We start from the raw sequence: 23,507 nt of genomic DNA, 5'->3' as shown, positions 1-23,507 counted from the left end.
TACTTTCTCAATAAGCCTTGTATGGGGTACCTTATTGCATACATTGCTGAAATCCATATACACTACATCTACTGCTCTATTTTCATCAATGTACTTAGTCACATCCTCAAAAAATTCAGTCAGGCTCATAAGGCACGACCTGCCTTTGACAAAACCATGCTGACTATTCCTAATCATATTCTGCCTCTCCAAATGTTCATAAGTCCTGCCTCTCAGGTTCTTTTCCACCAACTTACCAAACACTGAGGTAAGACTCACTGGTCTATAATTTTCTGGGCTATCTCTACTCCCTTTTTTGAATAAGGGAACAACACCTGCAACCCTCCAATCCTCCGGAACCTCTCCCATCCCCATTGATGATGCAAAGATCATTGCCAGAGGCTCAGCAATCTCCTCCCTCACCTCCCACAGTAACCTGGGGAACATCTCATCTGGTCCCGGAGACTTATCCAACTTGATGCTTTCCAAAAGCTCCAGCACATCCTCTTTCTTAATGTCTATTTTATATCTGATTTTATACACTTTAAAATGAAAATTACAACTATTATTTACCAACAACAGCAACAATCTGTTTTTGTAGATAAATAGCACTGTGAAGTGTCCTAAGGAGCATTATGAGACAAAATTCAACATTGTGATACATTGGAGTTGCTAGGGCAGGTGACCAGAAGATTTTAAGCAGTGTCATAAAGAAGGAGGGAAAGCAGAAGTATTTTGGGAAGGAAGTCCAAAGCTTCAGCAGGTGGCAGATGAAGGTATGGCTGCCTGTGCTGGAACAATTAAATTTGGGAATACAGTACAAAAGCCAGATTGGAGTAGCAGACACAAAATGCTGGAGGAACTCAGCAGACCAGGCAGCATCAAGGAAAAGTGTACAGTTGACGTAGAACGGATATATGGGGCTAGTCATACATCATGGAAACAGGCCCTTCAGTTGACCAGGTCTACACCAACCTGTGTACTCAAGGCCCATTTTTTATATTCTCTCTACATTCCCATCTGCTCCACAGAGATTCTACTACTCACCTAAACACTAGGGGCAATTAAACTACAGTATGTACAACTTTGGGATATGGGGTCACAGGAAGAATGGAGGCTGTCTGTCTGGAGTTTGCACATTCTCCCTATGGTGACACAGGTGTCCTCTGAGCGCTCTGGTTTCCTCTCACATCCCAAAGATGTGTGGATTGTTTGGTAAATTGGACACTGTAAATTGCCTCCAGTGTGTATGTGGGTGGCAGAAATAGTTGAAAGGGGGTGGAAGAGAGAGTTGAAGGAAATGTAGGGAGAGTGAAAAAGATTCATATAGGATCAGTGTAAATGGGTGATTGAGGGATGCCATGGACTCAGTGGGCCAAAGGGCCTGTTCCAGTGATGTAAGGCTCTGACTCATGGAAGAGGGAGGATACAAAATCAACACCCCAAATTATGCACCAAACCACCACTTCCTAACATTGTTGTTCTGTCTTACTGCTGTGTATAATTTTTACATCATTCCTCAAGAGTACTCTTCTCTAATCTTGTTTTAGAACATAGAACATAAAATAAATCAGCACAATTCAGCCCATGATGTTGTGCCAACCTTTTAACACACTCCAAGATCAATCTAATCCTTCCCTCCCATGTAGTTCCCCATTTTCTTTCATCCATAAGACCATAAGACAAAGGAGCAGAAGTCGGGCATTCGGCCCATCAAGTCTGCTCCGCCATTTTATTATGAGCTGATCCATTCTCCCATTTAGTCCCACTCCCCCGCCTTCTCACCATAACCTTTGATGCCCTGGCTACTTAGATACCTATCAATCTCTGCCTTAAATACACCCAATGACTTGACCTTCACTGCCGCCCGTGGCAACAAATTCCACTGATTCACCACCCTCTGGCTAAAAAAATTTCTTCGCATCTCTGTTCTGAATGGGCGCCCTTCAATCCTTAAGTCATGCCCTCTCGTACTAGACTCCCCATCGTGGGAAACAACTTTGCCATATCCACTCTGTTCATGCCTTTCAACATTTGAAATGTTTCTATGAGGTCCCCCCTCATTCTTCTAAACTCCAAGGTGTACAGTCCAGGAGCGGTCAAACATTCCTCATATGTTAACCCTCTCATTCCCAGAATCAGTCTAGTGAATCTTCTCTGAACCCTCTCCAACGTCTCCTTCTTAAATAAGGAGCCTAAAACTGCACACAGTACTCCAAGTGAGGTCTTACCAGTGCCTTATAGAACCTCAACATCACATCCCTGCTCCTATACTCTATTCCTCTAGAAATGAATGCCAACATTGCATTCGCCTTCTTCACCACCGACTCAACCTGGAGGTTAACCTTAAGGGTATCCTGCACGAGGACTCCCAAGTCCCATTGCATCTCAGAACTTTGAATTCTCTCCCCATTTAAATAATAGTCTGCCCATTTATTTCTTCTGCCAAAGTGCATAACCATACACTTTCCAACATTGTATTTCATTTGCCACTTCTTTGCCCATTCTCCCAATCTATCCAAGTCTCTCTGCAGACTCTCTGTTTCCTCAGCACTACCGGCCCCTCCACCTATCTTTGTATCATCAGCAAACTTAGCCACAAAGCCATCTATTCCATAATCCAAATCGTTGATGTACAACATAAAAAGAAGCGGCCCCAACACGGACCCCTGTGGAACACCACTGGTAACCGGCAGCAAACCAGAATGGGATCCCTTTATTCCCACTTCCTGTTTCCTGCCAATCAGCCAGCGCTCTTTCCACGTATGTAACTTCCCTGTAATTCCATGGGCTCTTATCTTGTGTAGGAGCCTCACGTGCGGCACCTTCTCAAAGGCCTTCTGAAAATCCAAATACACAACATCCACTGCATCTCCCTTGTCTAGCCTACTTGTAATTTCCTCAAAAAATTGCAATAGGTTTGTCAGGCAGGATTTTCCTTTAAGGAAACCATTCTGAGTTCTGCCTGTCTTGTCATATGCTTCCAGGTACTTCATAACCTCACCCTTGACAATCGACTCCAACAACTTCTCAACCACCGATGTCAAGCTAACAGGTCTATAATTTCCTTTTTGCTTCCTTGCCCCCTTCTTAAATAGTGGAGTGACATTTGCAATCTTCCAGTCCTCTGGAACCATGCCAAGATCTACTGACTTTTGAAAGGTCATTGCTAATGCTGCTGCAATCTCTACAGCTACTTCCTTCAGAACACGAGGATGCATTCCATCTGGTCCGGGAGATTTATCTACCCTTAGACTATTCAGCTTCCTGAGTACTTTTTCTGTCGTAGTTGTGACTGCGTGCATTTCTCTTCCCTGACACCCTTGAATGTCCGGTATACTACTGGTCTTCCTCAGTGAAGACTGATGCAAAATACTCGTTCAGTTCCTCTGCCATCTCCTTATCTCCCATTACAATTTCTCCAGCATCATTTTCTATCGGTCCTCTACTCTCCTCTACTCTCACCTGTCGTTTACTCTTTATGTACTTGAAAAAGCTTTTAGTATCCTCTTTGATATTATTTGCTAGCTTCCTTTCATAGTTCATTTTTTCCCTCTTAATGACCTTTTTAGTTTCCTTTTGTAAGCTTTTAAAAACTTCACAGTCCTCTGTCATCCCACTAATTTTAGTTTCCTTGTATGCCCTCTCCTTTGCTCTAACTTTGGCTTGGACTTCGCTTGTCAGCCACGGTTGCATCCTTTTTACATTCGAAAATTTCTTCTTTTTTGGAATATATCTGTCTTGCACCTTCTTCACTTCTCGCATAAACTCCAGCCACTGCTGCTCTGCCGTCCTTCCCGCTAGTGTCCCTTTCCAATCAACTTTGGCCAGTTCCTCTCTCATGCCAGTGTAATTTCCTTTACTCCACTGAAATATGGACACATCGGATTTCGGCTTCTCTTTCTCAAATTTCACAGTGACCTCAATCATGTTATGATCACTGCCTCCTAAGGGTTCCTTCACCTCAATCTCTCTAATCACCTCTGGTTCATTACACAATAGCCAATCCAGTACAGCTGATCCCCTAGTGGGCTCAACAACAAGCTGTTCTAAAAAGCCATCTCGTAGACATTCTACAAATTCTCTCTCTTAAGATCCAGTGCCGACCTGATTTTCCCAATCCACTCGCATGTTAAAATCCCCCACAATTATCATAACACTTCCTTTCTGACAAGCCTTTTCTATTTCCTGTTGTCATTTGTAGTCCACATCATTGCAGCTGTTAGGAGGCCTGTTCATAACTGCCATCAGGGTCCTTTTACCCCTGCGATTTCTTAGCTCAACCCATAAAGATTCTGCACCTTCCAATTCTATGTCACCTCTTTCTAATGATTTAATATCATTTCTTACCAATAAAGCCACGCCACCCCCTCTGCCTACCTTCCTATCCTTCCGATACACCGTGTATCCTTGGACATTCAGTTCCCAGAGACATGCATCCTTTAGCCACGTCTCAGTGATGGCCACAATATCATACCTACCAATCTGTAGCTGTATGACAAGGTCATCCACCTTATTCCTTATGCTGCGTGCATTTAAGTATAACACCTTAAGTCCAGTATTTGGTACTTTTTGCTTTGATTACACTGCCACTCATCTCAATGGCTGCAAATTTGCCCCATCACCTGTCCTTCCTGACATCTTTACTGCTCACTATCTTAGATTTATTTCTGTTTTCCCCCTCCTCTGCTCTATCATTCCAGTTCCCATCCCCCTGCCAGATTAGTTTAAACCCTCCCTAACAGCTCTATTAAACCTTACTGCCAGGATATTGTTCCCCTTCGGGTTCAGGTGTAACCTGTCCTTTTTGAACAGGTCATACTTCCTCCAGAAGAGATCCCATTGATCCAAGAATCTGAAGCCCTGCCCCCTACACCAGTCTCTCAGCCACGCATTCATCTGCCTGATCCTACTATTCTTGCCTTCACTAGCACGTGGCACAGGTAGCAATCCTGAGATTACTACCCTGGAGGTCCTGCTTCTCAGCTTCCTTCCTAACTCCCAGAAATCTCTCTTCAAGATCTCCTCCCTTTTCCTATCTATGTCAATGGTACCAACATGTACCAAGACAGCTGGCTGCTCGCCCTCTCCCTTCAGAATATTCTGGACCCGATCCGGGACATCCCGTACCCTGGTACCTGGGAGGCAACCCACCATGCGGGTATCTCTATCAGGCTCATAGAATCTCCTGTCTGTTCCCCTGACTGTGGAATCCCCTATGATTACCGCATTCCTCTTCTCCCTCCTTCGCTCCTGCACAACGGTGCCAGGCTCAGTGCCAGAGACCCGGTCACCGTGGCCGTCCCCTGTCAAGTCATCCCCCTCAACAGCATCCAAAATGAGATACTTGTTGCTGAGGGGGGCAGCCACAGGGGTGCTCTCCACTGTCTGGGCATTTTCCTTCCCTCTCCTGACAGTCACCCAGTTTTCTGACCCCTGTAGCCTAGGGGTGACTACCTCCCTCCTGTAGCTCCTGTCTATCACCTCTTCACTTTCCCTTATAAGCAGTAGTCTCTCAAATAGTCCGAATGTGTCTACCTCTGTCACCATCCCTGCTAGTACGTTTTACGCACCCACCACCCTCTGTGTATAAAACCTTATTCTGTCATCCGCCTATATTTCCCTCCAGTCACCATAAAATTATGTCCTCTTGTATTAGACATTTCAGCCCTAAAAAAAGGACAATGGCTGTCCACTATATCAATGCCTCTTGTCATCTTAAACACCTCTATCAAGTTACCTCTCATCCTCTTTTACTCCAAGGAGAAAAGCCCTAGCTCAGTCAACCTTTCCGCTTAAGACATGTTCCTTAATCCAGGTAGCATCCTGGTCTAACTCCTCTGCACATTCTAAAGTTTCCACATCCTTCCTATAATGTGGTGACCAAAACTGAACACAATAGTCCAAATGTGGTCTAACTAGAGTTTTATAGAGCTGCAACGTTACTTTGTGGCTCTTGAGTTCAATCCCCCGACTAATGAAGGCCAGCATACTTTGAGGATTCTGTGGATTTGGACCCCAAGATCCCTCTGTTCCTCTATACTGCTAAGAATCCTGCTATTAATCTTGTATTCTGCCTTCCAGTTCGACCTTCCAAAGTATACCACTTCACACTTTTCCAGATTGAACTGCATTGCCACCTTTCTGCCCAGGTTTGCATCTAACAATGTCCTGTTGCAACCAATGACAACCTTTTCAATACCCACAACACCACTAACCTTTGTGTCATCTGCAGTTTTACTAACCCACCCTTCCACTTCCTCATCCAAGTCATTTTTCAAAAATTTGAAGAACAGGGGTGTCAGAATTGATCTCCGTGGAACTCCAGTGGTCATTGACCCCCAGGCAGAATATGCTCCATCTGCAACCACCGTCTGTCTTCTATGGGCAAGCCATTTCTGAATCCACACAGCCAAGTTTCCCTGGCTCTCATGCCTTCTGACTTTTTGAATGAGCCTGCCATGAAGAACCTTGTCGAACACTACTAAAATTCACATACACCACATTGACTGCTTCACCATATCAATTTCTTTTGTCACTTCCTCAAATAAGTCAGTCAGGCTCGTGAGGCACCACCTGTCCCTCACAAAGCCATGGTGACGATCCCTAATCAGACGATGCTTCTTCGAACTCTTAAATCCTGTCTCTAAGAATCCTCTCCAGTAGTTTGCCCAACACTGATTTAAAACTCACTCTTCTGTAATTTGAAGATTATCCCCATTACCTTTCTTGAACAAAGGAATAACGTTTTACACCCTTCAATTTTCTGGTACTACTCCTGTGGCTAGTGAGGATGCAAAGATCATCGCCAAAGGTGCAGCAATTTCTTCCTTTATTTCCTCTAGTAACCTGGAGGATCTCCCCTTCCAGCTCTGGGGACTTATCTATCCTAATGTTTTTCTAAAAATTCCAGCACATCCTCTTTCTTATCATCGACATGTTCTATGCTGTCCTCACATTTGTCAAGGTCCCTCTCACTGGTGAGTACTGAAACAAAGTATTCATTAAGGACACCCCCACCTCCTCTGACTCCAGGCATGTTTTCTCTTTTGTCCCTGATCAGTCTTACCATCACTCTAGTCATCCTCCTGTTCTTCCCGTACTTGTAGAACACCTTGAGGATTTCCTTAATCCTACTCGCCGAGACGTTCTTATCTCCGCTTCTACCTCTCCTATGTTCCTTCATAAGCTACTTCCTGGTTATTTTATAACTCTCAAGAGCCCTGCCAGATCCTTGCTTCTTGAATCTCATGTATGTTTTTTCCTTCCCCATCACTAGATATTCAAGTCTCTTGTCAACCATGATTTCTCTATCCTTTCCCTGCCTCAATGGGACAAACCTATCCAGAACTCATTCAGTGCTCCTTAAACAATCTCCACATTTCTGTTGTGCATTTCCTTGAGTACATGCGTTTCTAGTTTATGCTCTCAACTTCCTAGCTAATAACACCATAACTTTCTCTCCCCAAATTAATATTTTTCCATATCGTCTGTTTCTCTCCCTGTCCAAGGCTAAAAGTCAGGGGGTTGTGGTCACTATCTCCAAAATGCTCACCCACTGAAAGATCTGTTACCTGACTAGATTCATTGCCTAGTGCTGGATCCGGCATGGCTTCTCCTCTAGTCGGTCTGACAACATGTTGTGTTAGGAACCCTTCCTGAAAACACCTAACAAATTCTGCCCCATCTTGATCTTTTAAATTGAGGAAGTGCCAATCCATACTGAATCAGTAGATGATCCCTCCAAGTCGTTCTCCCTTTCCACAGTTATGATACTATCCCTGATTAGCAATGCTATTCACCCACCTCTTTCACCTCCCTCCGTGTCTCTTTTGAAACATTTAAATCCAGAACTTCCAGTGGCTGTTCCCGACCTTGTGACAGCCAAATGTGTACAGTGTAGTTCCATGTACTGATTCGTGCTTTAAGTTCTTCACTGTTGCTGCTGACACTTTTCGCATTTAAGTAGACACATTAGAAACCATCTAACTGACAGCATTTATGTGTTATCCTCTATTGTAGATGGAAATAAAGAACCTGAGTAAGCTGACACCAGAGGGAGAAGTGGGAGCCTCCTGGCCAATTGGCATCAATCCTCCATTCAAACCCAAAACCCGCTTTGAGGTCATAAACTGGGACTATTTCACAGAAGAGCAGATTTACTCATGTGTCGAGGGGGCTCCCAAGTGCGAACTTCGCGGAATCAACAAGGCAGACATCAAGGACATTATCGAGACAGCTGTGCAGCAGTTGAATGAAAAGTACCAGCCCTTGTTACATTTTCGCAAGCGTCAGCTGCTCAATGGCTATCGGCGCTTCGATCCAACACGCGGTATGGAGTACACACTGGATCTGGTGCTGGAGGCCCATACTCAGAAGGGGTACAGCCGGGCCATTGCAAAGCGTGTCAGTTTGCTACGGCCACTCAGCAATGTTGAGATCATCCCTATGCCGTATGTGACCGAGGCCACCCGGGTTCAGGTGATCCTGCCCCTGACAGTGCACGAGCAGGACTATGTGGGGAACTTCCTGGAAGCCTACTCCATGAATGGCTTGGACTTACACGACAATATGCTGTTGACATTCCTGTTCATCTACGACCCCTTTGATGCACAACGCGTGAGTCAGAATGATGTTTTTGCAGGGGTCAAGTCCTCCATAGCCAAGATCGAGAAGCGATACGCTGATGTGAAGATCCCATGGATAAGCGTCAAAACGGATATTCCTTCCCAGGTTAAGATCATGGATATCATCTCCAAAAAGCATCCGGTAGACACCTTGTTCTTTATCGCTAGTGTCTGGACTGAGATCAACGGTGAGTTTCTCAACCGTTGCCGCATGAACACCATAAGTAATTGGCAGGTCTTCTTTCCCATCCACTTCCAGGAGTACAACCCTGCTGTCATCTACCGGGAGCAGCAGACCCCCTCTTCCGCTGAGTTTGTGAAGGATGGCCATTTTGACCGGCGCATATTCAGTGAGGCATGCTTCTTCAACTCAGATTACATGGCAGCCCGCACCAAGATGGCAGCAGACATCCTGGACAATGATGAAATGCTGGAGAACATGGAGTTGTATGACGTCTTCATCAAGTACTCCAGCCTGCATGTCTTCCGACCAGTGGAGCCAGCCTTAGTGCAGAAGTACAGTTACAGAACCTGCAACCCAAGGCTCAGTGAGGAGCTCTATCACCGCTGCATGCTTAGCAATCTGGAAGGGCTGGCATCACGCTCCCAGCTGGCTTTGGCTATGTTTGAACAAGAGCAGGCCAATAGCACTTAGATCTGACTCTGTAGCAAGGACTAATGTAAGGTTTGACTTTCTAGTATTTTCTTAGAGAAACTTGTTACACTGGGGACTGTAGTTTGGCTTTTAGCCACTGGGATCTTGGTTCAAATCCTACCTGTTTAGACAAAGACAGAAGACATATAATCCTTCAAAAGGAGGCTGATTGAAAATCCAATCTAATCTCAGGTACAATCCAACAAAGAATCCTTGGTTTCTCACTTTCCTTTCCAATCTCTGTATTTTATAAATAAATTTAGCATCACCCAGTCATGGATCCCCTACTTAACCAAAGGTAAGAATCATCATTCCTGGTGACAAGGTGCCCTGGGGCTTTAGCTCTGGGATCTCTGCCCGGCAGCTGAATGGTGCTGACCTGAGTGGGAAGTGGCCCATTCTCCAGCCTGAGCAGCCCTTACGTCACTGAACTTCAGCAAATCTTAGAGGTAGCATCGCAGATGAGCTTGGCTAAATTCCGCATCTCAGTCACCTTCTCAACTTGTTCCCTGTGGCAAATCAAGTAGGAAACAAAATATCCAACAAAGGTTTTGCAATTAATAAGAATTTTAAGAAAAGTGACTGATGAGAAAGAACTTTTGGTTCTTTTGAGGCCACTTCTCTCTCAAATTCTGTGCACTCTCCCTATCATACTCTACCTATTCATTTAATCTTTGACAGATATGAGCCCTTCACTCTGTCATCCCCATTCAACCCATACATTTAACCCCCTTTCAGGGTTGTTGTGTAGTGCTTAAGTTATGAGACCAACTAGAAGCTGAGTCTAATAATCCAGAGACTGGTGTATCTATCTCACCTTTGGACTTTACAATTTAAATTTGGTAATCAAAAACAACTAATCTTAGTGATTATGTCTGGAAAAGCTACCGCTTATCAAAAAAAACATTTGTTTAATGTCATTTGGAGAAGAAATGTCCTGTGCTTACCTCTCAGCCAATTGTGACAGCAGAGCCACACTATATGGTTGACTCTTCAATGCCTTCTGAAATGGTCCAATGAATCACTATTTAAGGGCAAATAAGGACAGGCATACACCCAGATTCTAAAGAAAGAATTCCGAAAAAAAGAAACATACCTGACCCTTTTCCCCAGCCTCCCAGTGACCTCATGGTTCCTTTAGGCAAAGTTCTGTATGAACATTCCCCAATGTTAAAATGAAAGCTAGAATTTGAAATTTGCAGTCAAGCCCACATCTCCTTAAACCTGACCTGCTGCATTCACCTAATTCAGTCAGGTACATTCAGTTAACTTATAAAATGAGTCTGAGGCAATTGCAATAATTGACCACCCTTTCCTTGGATGAAGACAAAACAGCTGTAAGTGTTGGGATACTGGAATCAGTGAATGGAAATAGTACAGAAGGAATGGAAATAGTTCTGCCCCTCATGCTTGTGCTGCCAAGTCTTTGTTTGAGCACTCCAATTAGCATCACTTGCTCCTTCCCTGCTCTTATTTTCCCTTTAAATGTTGATCCAATTCTACTCGGGTGTAGGAGTTAGTTAAGAAACCTGGTGGTGTGGATAGTGAGGAAGGGTGTGTAAGGGACATTGGAATATAATGGGCTAACTGTTTGCAGATGGAATTTAATCCTGACAAGCGTGAAGTGATGCATTTTGTGAAGTCATATAGGAGTAGGGCACACACAGTAAATTGTGAGGCACCAAGGAATGCTGATTAACAGAGGAAACAGGACTCATAATTCCCTGTGAGGTGGTAACCAGGTGGAAGGGCCTTTTTCTGAGCTGTAGGACTCTTGACGTTAAATAGATGAACAGCAGCACACTTGTCAGAAGTTGGGTGGTTCAGACTTACACCTTCACCTGAGAGACATGATACAGTACCAGAACCCCCAGAACAAAGCATTCACTGAACCTATCATGTCACCTCTCTAACCACTCGTGCTCTGTCTGTGCACTGTGGTCTTATCACATTTGTGGGCAGGAAGTGGAACAGTTATTCATTCACGTCTGGTTTGGTTCCGGATCCTGCGTTGGCTACAGATGGATGACAGACCGTAGGCTCTTGGACCAATAGAGTGAAGCTCCTTTGTTGCCCAGTCTCAAGTGCTGACCATTCTACTCCTTGTCCTTAGATTGGCTTTTTGGGATTGACACTGACTGCAAGGGTCTGTCTGGGCTATATTTGAGTCTGTTTCTCTGGTGTTGTGAGGTCTGAGCCTTGTACGCTGTACACACTCAACCCTCTTTTATTTGATTAATCAGCCCACTAGTATTACCCATGGTGATTGGGTCCCAATGTGAAGTATGTTATAATAGTTCCAATTTAAGAATGTAATTGAAGTGTACTTTGGAAGTGGTTTATTATTGTTACATGACCCAAGATACAATGAGAAGCTTCTCTTACATACTGTTCATACAGATTAGATCATTGCAGTGCATTGAGGTAGAACAGAGTAAAATAACAATGCAGAATAAACTGTAACAGCTACAGAGAAAGTGCAGTGCAGGTAAACAATGAGGTACAAGATCGTAGTTTGATAGCTGCCTTATGAATGGTGTCACAGAAATGTCATTCAGCCTGCTGAGCACACCCTCATGTGAGAATTCTGTAAGAAAATCTAGCCAATCACAGTCCTGACCCTCCCCACAGTTTTTTTCCCTTTTTGGTTATAATCCACTTCCCTTTTGTACTCTACAATTGAATCTCGCTTAATGCTTCTCCATCAACTCGCCGCTTGCTGCTCTTTAACATAAAAAGTTTTTTATCTCATATCACATCTGGTTCTTTTGTTAATTGTCTTAATTCTATAACCTCTGGTTCTTGATCCTTCCAGCACTATCTAATATATATGTGTTCTGCCTATAGCCTTCGTGAATATTGTTCCTTTACACAGACATGAGATCCTGCAGGTGCTGGAAATCACACAAAATGCTGGTGGAGCTCAGCAGGTCAGGCAGCATCTATCGAAATAAATGATGAAGGGTGTCTGCCTGAAATATTGACAGTTTATTCATTTTCATAGATGCTGCTTGACCTTCTGAGTTCCACCAACATTTTGTCTGTGTACCTACACAGACCCCTGCCCAATCTTCTCAATCACAAGTAGATCAACCACAATTTCTCAAGTCTATCTGTATAATTCAAATTCATTTGCCCTATAATCATTTGCCTAGTTCCCATTGGTATCTTCTCTAAAGTGTTCACATCTTTCATAAAGTGTGGATGTACCATCTCAGAGAAGCAGTGACTGGATGGAGAGCTGTAGGTAAGGGGACTGCTGCCTCCCAAAGTGCTCTGGAGAACTTGACAGCGTGCCAAATCCCAGACAACCTCATTGAGGGTCTCAACCAAGCCACCGCAGAGGCCCCAGTGTCCCAAGTTAGAAGAGGATTGAATGACATTTCAATTCTGGATTAATAGCTTGTGGTCTCCTATATTGTATCGTGTGTGTGTGTGTGTGTGTGTGTGTGTATACGTACACACGTGTTCTTCAGATAACATGTCAAGCTAATAGAACATAGTACAGTACAGTACAGTAAATAGTGTATTGTACAGTAAGAACCAAGATCAACTAGATGTCCCAGAGCCTCTAGTTGTTAAAAGAAAAAAATTTATTCCTTAACTATTTACAGTGTGTTAGTCATTCATCTCATTGCCAGAGTGTGTGAGTGTATGCACACGCATGCTCACAAACTGTCTGCTATGTAGACTCACCTCGGTTGCTGCACTTAGAAATAATGTATGTCAAATGCTTAGTGCTATCCTTGTACTTTGTATAAACAAACAAAAGTATTGCACTTGTGTTGGAACAGCTGGTCCCCTTGAGCAGAGGAAACAGTTTGGGCCATCCAAAAGTTTTGTCTTAAAAGCTGTAATTTTATGTTGTAACTGTGTGTACTGAACACTGCTGCCAGCTCAAACAATGATATAGCATTGTAGTCTGTTACTGTTTGATTTCTCAGTGGGATAAAAGGGTGGTGGATATATTGTGCATCACAGGACCTCTTCTGTAAATCAGCTTTGCTATTTTCAAACACTTCTTTGGTTCTCTGAAATTTCTGCCCACATTCAGAGCACAAGCAATCTCAAAAGATCTTCGTCTTTGCCACCACCATTTTATTCTCAGGAACCAGTCTTGGCCAACTATCTGCACAGCCATTGTTGTCAAAAGTAGAGCATTCACTGTTTTTGATGGGATCTCACTAACATAACAGTGATTGCATCCTAAATCTAACTTGCAGGGAAGTCGTGTGTCTTGGGATATCCTGCACAGCTCAGGAGAACTTCAGTTCAATTTGATTTTAATATGTTCATCTTCAGTGGTCTCTCCATGTTGGTTCTTCATTTTTAGTTTTCTGCCACTTCTTTTCAACAGACACATTCACCAGATGTGAATGTCAACTCACAACCTATATATCATACTTACCAGAAGTTCTAGATACACCTACAGACCATGCGCACCCATAGAGGTACAGACACCCAAACAGATGTGTGCATCACACAGGAATAACTTAGGATACAAAAGATTCAAATACACATATATAAAGGCAATATACACACACATTGACACCTTCACAGAGCTGTACATCCATGCAGAACCAAATAGCACCCACACTCCCAAACCCCTGGCACACCTACAAGGGCAAAGTAGCAGCATATTCAAGCAGAACTCTGCGATTTCCACAGGGTTTTTCACCATTCAGCGTGGGAAACACAGAACCCCTGCAGCACAGACACAAGCTACTGTCAGTTGAAGCTCATAGTTGCCTTTATTTATTCTGTCTGCTTACCCACAACATTACAGATGCATTCCCTTGAAGTGAGGAATTCTTTCTTGAGAGTCACTAATCAGCCTGCTGCCACTGTCTCTCCAGAGAATGTTCCCAGAATAAACCCTTGTCTTCATGTCTTTTGTAGTTACATTAAATAGGACAGGCCCCTTCAGCCCAAGATTCGAAGAACATTTATGATCAAAGTATGTATGCAGTAACAACCCTGAGATTTGTCTTCCCCACAAACAAAGAAAACCATGGAACCTGTTCAAATAAAAACATCAGCACCACCCACCATGCACAAATGGCAACCAAAAAAAGAGCAAAAATTACAGAATATAAAATCAAAAAAGTCCAGACATACTCAGTTCAGTTCAGTGTTTGTTATTTGCAAGCCGTCCTGATTTAAAATTGCCCAAAATAGCAACAAAAAAGAGTGACCAAAAACCAGAAACACATCATAATGTGAACCACAAAGTCCAATTCACAAACTGCATTGATTAAACTTTGCCCAAGACCCAAGACTCTGACACCATCCTACAACAGCATCAAGGGAGAGAAAGAGAGACCATACGAATGCAGAAACCTTCTTCTGAGAGCAGTGAGTGAGGGGAGAGAGAGACCATCATACACAGCCATCTTCCTCCATCATCAACAAGCAAGAGGGAGAGAAAGACCATCACACACAGACACCTTCCTCTGGCAGTAGCGAGCAAGAGGATGGTAGATGGCGCTGAGCACCCTCCTGCCTTCTGTGCACACCTTGGTGATTTCAATCTTCCTCTGCACTTTAATTGGTGATAAATGGAGATGATCATAGGCTTGTACTCTGTCTCTAGGCTTCTTGGCCTCCAGGCCGCACACTTTACTCGAAGCCTTGCAGAACCCTTTCAGAGACAGCAAAGCACCAGAATGCTCACCACCAAAATGTAGATCACAGGCTCCAATGGTAATAGAATCACATTTGAAAGAAAAAGAAGATGTAAAAGAAGTAGTTTCATGAACCATCTGAAGGATATCACCCTTGGTTGCGTTGTTTGCTGGCGCCATCTTCTTCTAGAATCATCTTGCCCATAATGTAATACCAAAGTAATTAAACTAATGATTCCCAATTAATATAATTCCTTTCCCCTTGTTTGCCGGCGCTGTCTTCTACCAGAATCTACTTGCCCATAATGTAATGCCAAAGTAATTAAACTAATGATTCCAAATTAATCTAATGCCTTTTCCCCACATATTGACCATATCCTTCCTTTCTCTGCACATTCATCTGCCAATCTTAAGAGTCTCTTAAATGCTCCTATGCCATCTTCCCTAATTATTTTGACAACCTCCATAGGTATGTAATTCCTGGTCTTCAGAACTTCTTTCATTGGGAGCAGTTTTTCTGTATATGCATCCATTTTGATTTCGAACACTTTTTTTCAAATTGCTTCTCAACTATCTCCAAGGAGAATAACCTCAGCGTTTCCAGCCACCTCAAGTAATCTGATGGCATTCTCTACCCTAGAAGGCAGTGGATCTTGTCATTGAATATATTTAAGGAGGTGTATGGGACCTAATGTATCAAAGGGTATGTGGAGAGAGCTGGAATGTGGGATTGAGAGAAAATAAAAAGGTGCAGCAAGCTCAAGGGAACTGCTCCTATTTTCTATGTAACCTAGAAAACCTCATCCCTGGGAATCTCAGTAAATCTTTAATACACCCTTACTAACATATTCACATTTAACCTGTGGCCTGGTAACCCCAAAGTTCAAAGCAACACCACAATTGGTGCAGAACTTTTGTTTAACAGCAGTTTATTCATTTTTCGAATCTGAGTCTTATGAAGCTCAGGATTCTACATAATGTTTTAACAGTTTTCTCAACAGGCTCTTCCAAAACATCTGTGCATATATGCCCTTGGGTTTGACATGTTCCCTCTTTAAATTGCACTTTATATTTTCTTCCCTCTCCTCATTTCTTCTTTCTGTAACTTGTCATTTACATTTAACCACCCAACATGGAAACAGGCCCTTCGGCTCACAGATTCTGCACAAACCATTAACCATCCACTTACATTGGTCCCGTTTTATTTCCCCACATTCCCACCAACTCCCCCCACATTGTACCATTCAACTATACACTCAGGACAATTTACAGCAGCCAATTAACCTATTAATGCTTTTGAAATGGAAAAAAACAGGAACATCCGCACAGGCTACGTCCACAAAGAGAAAGCAAGCAGGCTCCACAGAAACAGTGCCGGTGTGCAGAATTGAACCCAGGTCACCAGAGCTGTGAACACTACCAGCTGAATTACAGTACATTACAATGCTGTCCTATTAAATTCAGAAGTAATTTCATCTACGACTAGGCACCCTTTTGCCACTCTTATCACTACCAACCTCGGCTGGAGGAAAGCACAGGAGGGATATTAGAGGTAGGTTTTTTGCACATGAGATGGGTGTGTGAAGCACACTGCCAGGGTGTAGTGGTAGTGGCAGATACATCCAGGACATTTAAGAGACTCTCAGATAGGCACATGGATAAAAGAAAAATGGAGTTCTGTGTGGGAGGGAAGGGTGGTCATTAGTTTTCCTGTCATCTGTTATGTGGCTTTTTGTTAAATGTTTTCTGAAAGTTCACCGGCTCTATTTCAACTACTGACTTCATCAGCACCCGCTGTCAGCTCGTCAAAACTTCAATCATATGAATTAAGTAATATTTGCTTTTAATACGCCTCTGCTGGCTCTGGTTTATTCATCTGCACTTGTCCAAATAGCCATTAATTTTGTCCCTGATAATAATTCCTAGCAGATACCCCACAACTAAAGTTAAGCAGCCTTGTCTACAGTTGCTGTACTTTCATTAACTCCTTTTAAATCAAATTCTTTCATTTGCATAGAAACAGAGAAAGCCTACAGCACAATACAGGCCCTTTGGCACAGAAAGCTGTGCCGAACATGTCCTTACCTTAGAAGTTACCTAGGGTTACCCATAGCTCTCTATTTTTCTGAGCTCCATGTACCTGTCCAGGAGCCTCTTAAAAGACCCTATTGTATCTGCCTCCACCACCATCGCCAGCAGCCCATTTCATGCACTTACCACTCTCTGCATAAAAAACTTATCCCTAACAGCTCCTCTGTACCTTCTTCCAAGCACCTTAAAATTGTGCCCTCTCATGCTAGCCATTCCAGCCCTGGGAAAAAGCCTCTGACTGTCTACACAATCAATGCCTCTCATCTTATACACCTCTATCAGGTCACTCCTCATCCTCCACCGCTCCAAGGAGAAAAGGCCGAATTCACTCAACCCATTCTCGTAAGGCATGCTCCCCAATCCAGGCAACATCCTTGTAAATCTCCTCTGTACCCTTCCTATGGTTTCCACATCCTTCCTATAGTGAGGCGACCAGAACTGAGCACAGTACTCCAAGTGGGGTCTGACCAGGGTCCTATATAGCTGCAACATTACCTCTCGGCTCCTAAACTCAATCCCATGATTGATGAAGGCCAATGCGCCGTATACCTTCTTAACCACAGAGTCAATCTGCGTAGCAGCTTTGAGTGTCCTATGGACTCGGACCCCAAGGTCCCTCTGATCCTCCACACTGCCAAGAGTTTTACCATTAATACTCCATTCTGCCATCATATTTGACCTACCAAAATGAACCACCTCACACTGATCTGGGCTGAACTCCATCTGCCACTTCTCAGCCCATTTTTGCAACCTATCAATGTCCCGCTGTAACCTCTGACAGCCCACAACACCCCCAACCTTTGTGTCATCAGCAAATTTACTAACCCACCCTTCCACTTCCTCATCCAAGTCATTTATAAAAATCATAAAGAGTAGGAGTCCCTGAACAGATCCCTGAGGCACACCACTGGTCACTGACCTCCATGCAGAATATGACCCGTCTGCAACCACTCTTTGCCTTCTGTGGGCAAGTCAGTTCTGTATCCACAAAACAATGTCCTCTTGGGTCCCATGTCTCCTTACTTTCTCAATAAGCCTTGCATGGGGGTACCTTATCATATGTGTTGTTGAAATCCATATACACTACATCTACTGCTCTACCATCATCAATATATTTAGTCACATCCTCAAAAAATTCAGTCAGGCTTGTAAGGCACGACCTGCCTTTGACAAAGCCATGCTGACTATTCCTAATCATATTATGCCTCTCCAAATGTTCATAAATCCTGCCTCTCAGGATCTTCTCCATCAACTTACCAACCACTGAAGTAAGACTCACTGGTCTATAATTTCCTGGGCTATCTCTACTCCCTTTCTTGAATAATGGAACAACATCCACAGCCCTCCAGTCCTCTGGAACCTCTCCCATCCCCATTGATGATGCAAAGATCATTGCCAGGGGCTCAGCAATCTCCTCCCTCACCTCCCACGTTAGCTTGGAGTGCATCTTGTCTGGTCCTGGTGACCTATCCAACTTGATGCTTTCCAAAAGCTCTAGCACATCTTCTTTCTTAATATCTATATGCTCAAGCTTTTCAGTCCACTGTAAGTCATCCCTACAATCGCCAAGATCTTTTTCTGTGGTGAATACTGAAGCAAAGTACTCATTAAGAACCTCTGCTATCTCCTCTGGTTCCATACATATTTTTCCACTGTGACACTTGATTGACCCTATTCTGTCAGGTCTTATCCTTTTGCTCTTCACATACTTGTAGAATGCCTTGGGGTTTTCCTTGATCCTGTCCGCCAAGGCCTTCTCATGGCCCCTTCTGGCTCTCCTAATTTTTTTCTTAAGCTCCTTTCTGTTACCCTTATAATCTTCTAGATCTCCATCATTACTTAGTTTTTTGAACGTTTCATAAGCTCTTCTTCTTGACTAGATTTACAACAGCCTTTGTACACCTCGGTTCCTGTACCCTACTATCCTTTCCCTGTCTTATTGGAATGTACCTATGCAGAACTCCACGCAAATATCTCCCAAACATTTGCCACATTTCTTCTGTACATTTCCCTAAGTACATCTGTTCCCAATTTAAGCTTCCAAGTTCCTGCCTGATAGCCTCATATTTCCCCTTACTCCAATTAAACCCTTTCCTAATTTGTCTGTTCTTATCCCTCTCCAATGCTATGTAAAGGAGATAGACTATCTCCAAAATGCTCTCCCATTGGGAGATCTGACACCTGACCAGGTTCATTTCCCAATACCAGATCAAGCACAGCCTCTCCTCTTGTAGGCTTATCTACATATTGTGTCAAGAAACCTTCTTGAAGACACCTAACAAACTCCACCCCATCTAAACCCCTTGCTCTAGGGACATGCCAATCGATATTTGGGAAATTAAGATCTCCCACCATGACAACCCTGTTCCAGGATCTGTCTCCCTATCTGCTCCTTGATGTCCCTGTTACTATTGGGTGGTCTACAAAAAAAATCCAGTAGAATTATTGACCCCATCCTGTTCCTAACTTCCACCCACAGAGACTCTATAGACAATCCCTCCATGTCTTCCTCCTTTTCTGCAGCAGTGACACTATCTCTGATCAACAGTGCCACGTCCACATCTCTTTTGCCTCCCTCCCTGTCCTTTCTGAAACACCTAAAGCCTGGCACTCTAAATAACCATTTCTGCCCCATTCTCTGTAATGGCCACAACATCATACCTCCAAGTACTGATCCACGCTCTAAGCTCATCCACTTTGTTCATAATGCTCCTTGCATTAAAATAGACACATCTCAAACCATCGGTCTGAGCACATCCCTTCTCTATCATCTGCCTATCCTCCCTCTCACACTGTCTCCAGGCTTTCTCTGTTTGTGAGTCAACCGCCTCTTCCTCCGTCTCTTCAGTTGGGTTCTCACCCCACAGCAATCCTAATTTAAACTCTTCCCAGTAGCCTTAGCAAACCTCCCCACCAGGATATTGGTACCCCTGGGATTCAAGTGCAACCCATCCTTTTTGTACAGGTCACTCCTGTCCCAGAAGAGGTTCCAATGATCCAGAAATCTGAATCCCTGCCCCCTGCTCCAATCCCTCAGCCATGCATTTATCCTCCACCTCATTCTATTCCTATTCTCACTGTCGCGTGGCACAGGCAGTAATTCCGAGATTTGCGGTCCTGCTTCTCAACTTCCTTCCTAACTCCCTGTAGTCTGCTTCAGGACCTCCTGCCTTTTCCTGCCTATGTCGTTGGTACCAATATGTACCAGAACCTCTGGCTGTTCTCCTTCCCACTTCAGGATATCGTGGACACGAACAGAAACATCTTGAACCCTGGCACCTGGAGGCAAACTACCACCTGTGCTTCTTTCCTGCGTCCACAGAATCGCCTGTATGATCCCCTAACTATAGTCTCCTATCACTGCTGGCATCTTTTTCCTTTTCTTCCTTTTCCTACCCTTCTGAGCCACAGGGCCAGACTCTGTACCAGAGGCGCGGCCACTGTTGCTTCCCCCAGGTAGGCCATTCCCTCCCAGCAGAATTCAAGCAGGAGTACTTATTGTCAAGGGGTACAGCCACAGGGGTGCTCTCTAGCCTTTGACTCCTGCCCTTCCCTCTCCTGATTGCTACCCACTTATCTGTCTCCCCAGGCCCCGGTGTGACTACCTGCCTATAGCTCCTCTCTATCACCTCCTCACTTGCCCTGACCAGATGAAGGTCATCGAGCTACATCTCCAGTTCCCTAATGAGGTCCCTAAGGAGCTGTAGCTCAACATACCTCGCACAGATGTGGCCATCCAGGTGGCTGGGTGTCTCCCGGACTTCCCACATCTGACACCGAGCACAGAACACCAGCCTCACACACATTCTTCCTGTGAGTAATCTACACAGGTAACCTAGCTCACCTTGACTTGTTAACACCTAAGCCCCATTGAGCCAAAGCCTTCGTACTCTGTCACCCGCTCCTCTGATTAGATTAGATTCAACTTTATTGTCATTGTGCCGAGTACAGATACAAAGCCAATGAAATGCAGTTAGTATCTGACCAGAAATGCAAAGAATAGTGTTATTTACAAAATAACTGTGAATAAAAAGTAAGTGCTACAGCACACAAATATAAAAGTACTGAGACAGTACAATATGGGTGCAATACTGCTTAGTGCTGTGATGTGAGGTTCAGCAGGGTCACAGCCTCAGGGAAGAAGCTCTTCCTGTGCCTGCTGGTGCAGGAGCGGAGGCTCCTGTCGTGCCTACTGGATGGGAGGAGAGTAAAAAGTCCATGGTTAGGGTGAGATGCATCTGATGCCTGCTCTGTAAGCTGTCTCCTTTTAAACTCTTCTCCCTGTTCTCACTGCCTGACGTCCACACACCTGTGCAGTTGTGCATCTTTTAAAGTTATATATTTACATCCCTCAGCTACTTAAAAATCATCTGTTCTGGAACTTATATCATCCTCTTAAAGAAATGCATCTCAGTATCTCAACTACCACTTCTACTGTGATATCGCCTGCATCTTTGTTCCGCTTGGTAGGAACTGGAAGAATTATTTACTAGGAAGAGGCCATCCAGGCTATTAGGTACATGCCTATTCCCTTTCCCATGCCCATCAACCCCCTTTTGATTTTTTTTTTGCGCCTTATTTTAACCAGGTAGGAATTTACAATAGCCAAGTAACCTAGCAGCACATTTTTGGGATGTGGGTGGAGAATGCGTGGACTGCATAAAAACAGCACCTGAGGTCAGGATGGAGCCCATGTGAGGCAGCATCACCGAGGATGCTGCTGTGCCACAGGGGATATAAATTTCAGATTCAGATTCAGAATTACTTGTACTATGTACATCAAAACATACTGTGAAATGTATTGACAACAGCACACCCAAGGATCAGCTTGTCCAGAGGTCAAGAGGCTTAATGTTTGCAAATCTGAGAATCTGCAGCTAAGGACTGAAGGCCCGGAGGTGGGCCTGTCCTGGGATTGAAAGCCATTCTGTGTGTGTGTGTGAGTGGGTCAGTGGATGGGAGGGTGGGTAACAGGCTTGTTTTGCTGCTGTTCTCTTATTTTGTTTTGTTGTTATTGCCCCAAGGATGTGATGGAGGCAGCCCGCAAGATTCTGGCATCAACATAGCACACAGAACAAGAACAACACATGCAGCAATGACAACAAAACAAAACAAGAGCATCAGCAAAACAAGCCCCTTTCCCACCCACACACTGACAGACAAAACAAGCCCCTTTCCCACCCACACACTGACAGACAAAACAAGCCCCTTTCCCACCCACACACTGACAGACAAAACAAGCCCCTTTCCCACCCACACACTGACAGGCAAAACAAGCCCCTTTCCCACCCACACACTGACAGGCAAAACAAGCCCCTTTCCCACCCACACACTGACAGGCAAAACAAGCCCCTTTCCCACCCACACACTGACAGACAAAACAAGCCCCTTTCCCACCCACACACTGACAGGCAAAACAAGCCCCTTTCCCACCCACACACTGACAGACAAAACAAGCCCCTTTCCCACCCACACACTGACAGACAAAACAAGCCCCTTTCCCACCCACACACTGACAGACAAAACAAGCCCCTTTCCCACCCACACACTGACAGGCAAAACAAGCCCCTTTCCCACCCACACACTGACAGACAAAACAAGCCCCTTTCCCACCCACACACTGACAGGCAAAACAAGCCCCTTTCCCACCCACACACTGACAGACAAAACAAGCCCCTTTCCCACCCACACACTGACAGACAAAACAAGCCCCTTTCCCACCCACACACTGACAGGCAAAACAAGCCCCTTTCCCACCCACACACTGACAGGCAAAACAAGCCCCTTTCCCACCCACACACTGACAGGCAAAACAAGCCCCTTTCCCACCCACACACTGACAGGCAAAACAAGCCCCTTTCCCACCCACACACTGACAGGCAAAACAAGCCCCTTTCCCACCCACACACTGACAGGCAAAACAAGCCCCTTTCCCACCCACACACTGACAGGCAAAACAAGCCCCTTTCCCACCCACACACTGACAGGCAAAACAAGCCCCTTTCCCACCCACACACTGACAGGCAAAACAAGCCCCTTTCCCACCCACACACTGACAGGCAAAACAAGCCCCTTTCCCACCCACACACTGACAGGCAAAACAAGCCCCTTTCCCACCCACACACTGACAGGCAAAACAAGCCCCTTTCCCACCCACACACTGACAGGCAAAACAAGCCCCTTTCCCACCCACACACTGACAGGCAAAACAAGCCCCTTTCCCACCCACACACTGACAGGCAAAACAAGCCCCTTTCCCACCCACACACTGACAGGCAAAACAAGCCCCTTTCCCACCCACACACTGACAGGCAAAACAAGCCCCTTTCCCACCCACACACTGACAGGCAAAACAAGCCCCTTTCCCACCCACACACTGACAGGCAAAACAAGCCCCTTTCCCACCCACACACTGACAGGCAAAACAAGCCCCTTTCCCACCCACACACTGACAGGCAAAACAAGCCCCTTTCCCACCCACACACTGACAGGCAAAACAAGCCCCTTTCCCACCCACACACTGACAGGCAA

The 23,507-nt window shown here is 44.6% G+C and overlaps 1 protein-coding gene across 1 annotated transcript in view; it reads left to right on the top strand.

The window, feature by feature from the left end:
• The window catches only part of chpf2 (chondroitin polymerizing factor 2), a 56,644-nt gene extending 43,936 nt beyond the window's left edge, over nucleotides 1–12,708 (top strand). The window contains exon 4 of the mRNA XM_063060953.1: nucleotides 8,002–12,708. Within this exon, the coding sequence (XP_062917023.1) occupies nucleotides 8,002–9,261 (1,260 nt within the window). The 3' untranslated portion in view covers nucleotides 9,262–12,708. The remainder of the gene's footprint in view (nucleotides 1–8,001) is intronic.
• Nucleotides 12,709–23,507: the final 10,799 nt, after the last annotated feature.

This window comes from Mobula hypostoma, chromosome 1, assembly GCF_963921235.1.
Source record: "Mobula hypostoma chromosome 1, sMobHyp1.1, whole genome shotgun sequence".
Classification (NCBI taxonomy): domain Eukaryota; kingdom Metazoa; phylum Chordata; class Chondrichthyes; order Myliobatiformes; family Myliobatidae; genus Mobula; species Mobula hypostoma.
This window is presented reverse-complemented; position numbering and strand designations above follow the sequence as displayed.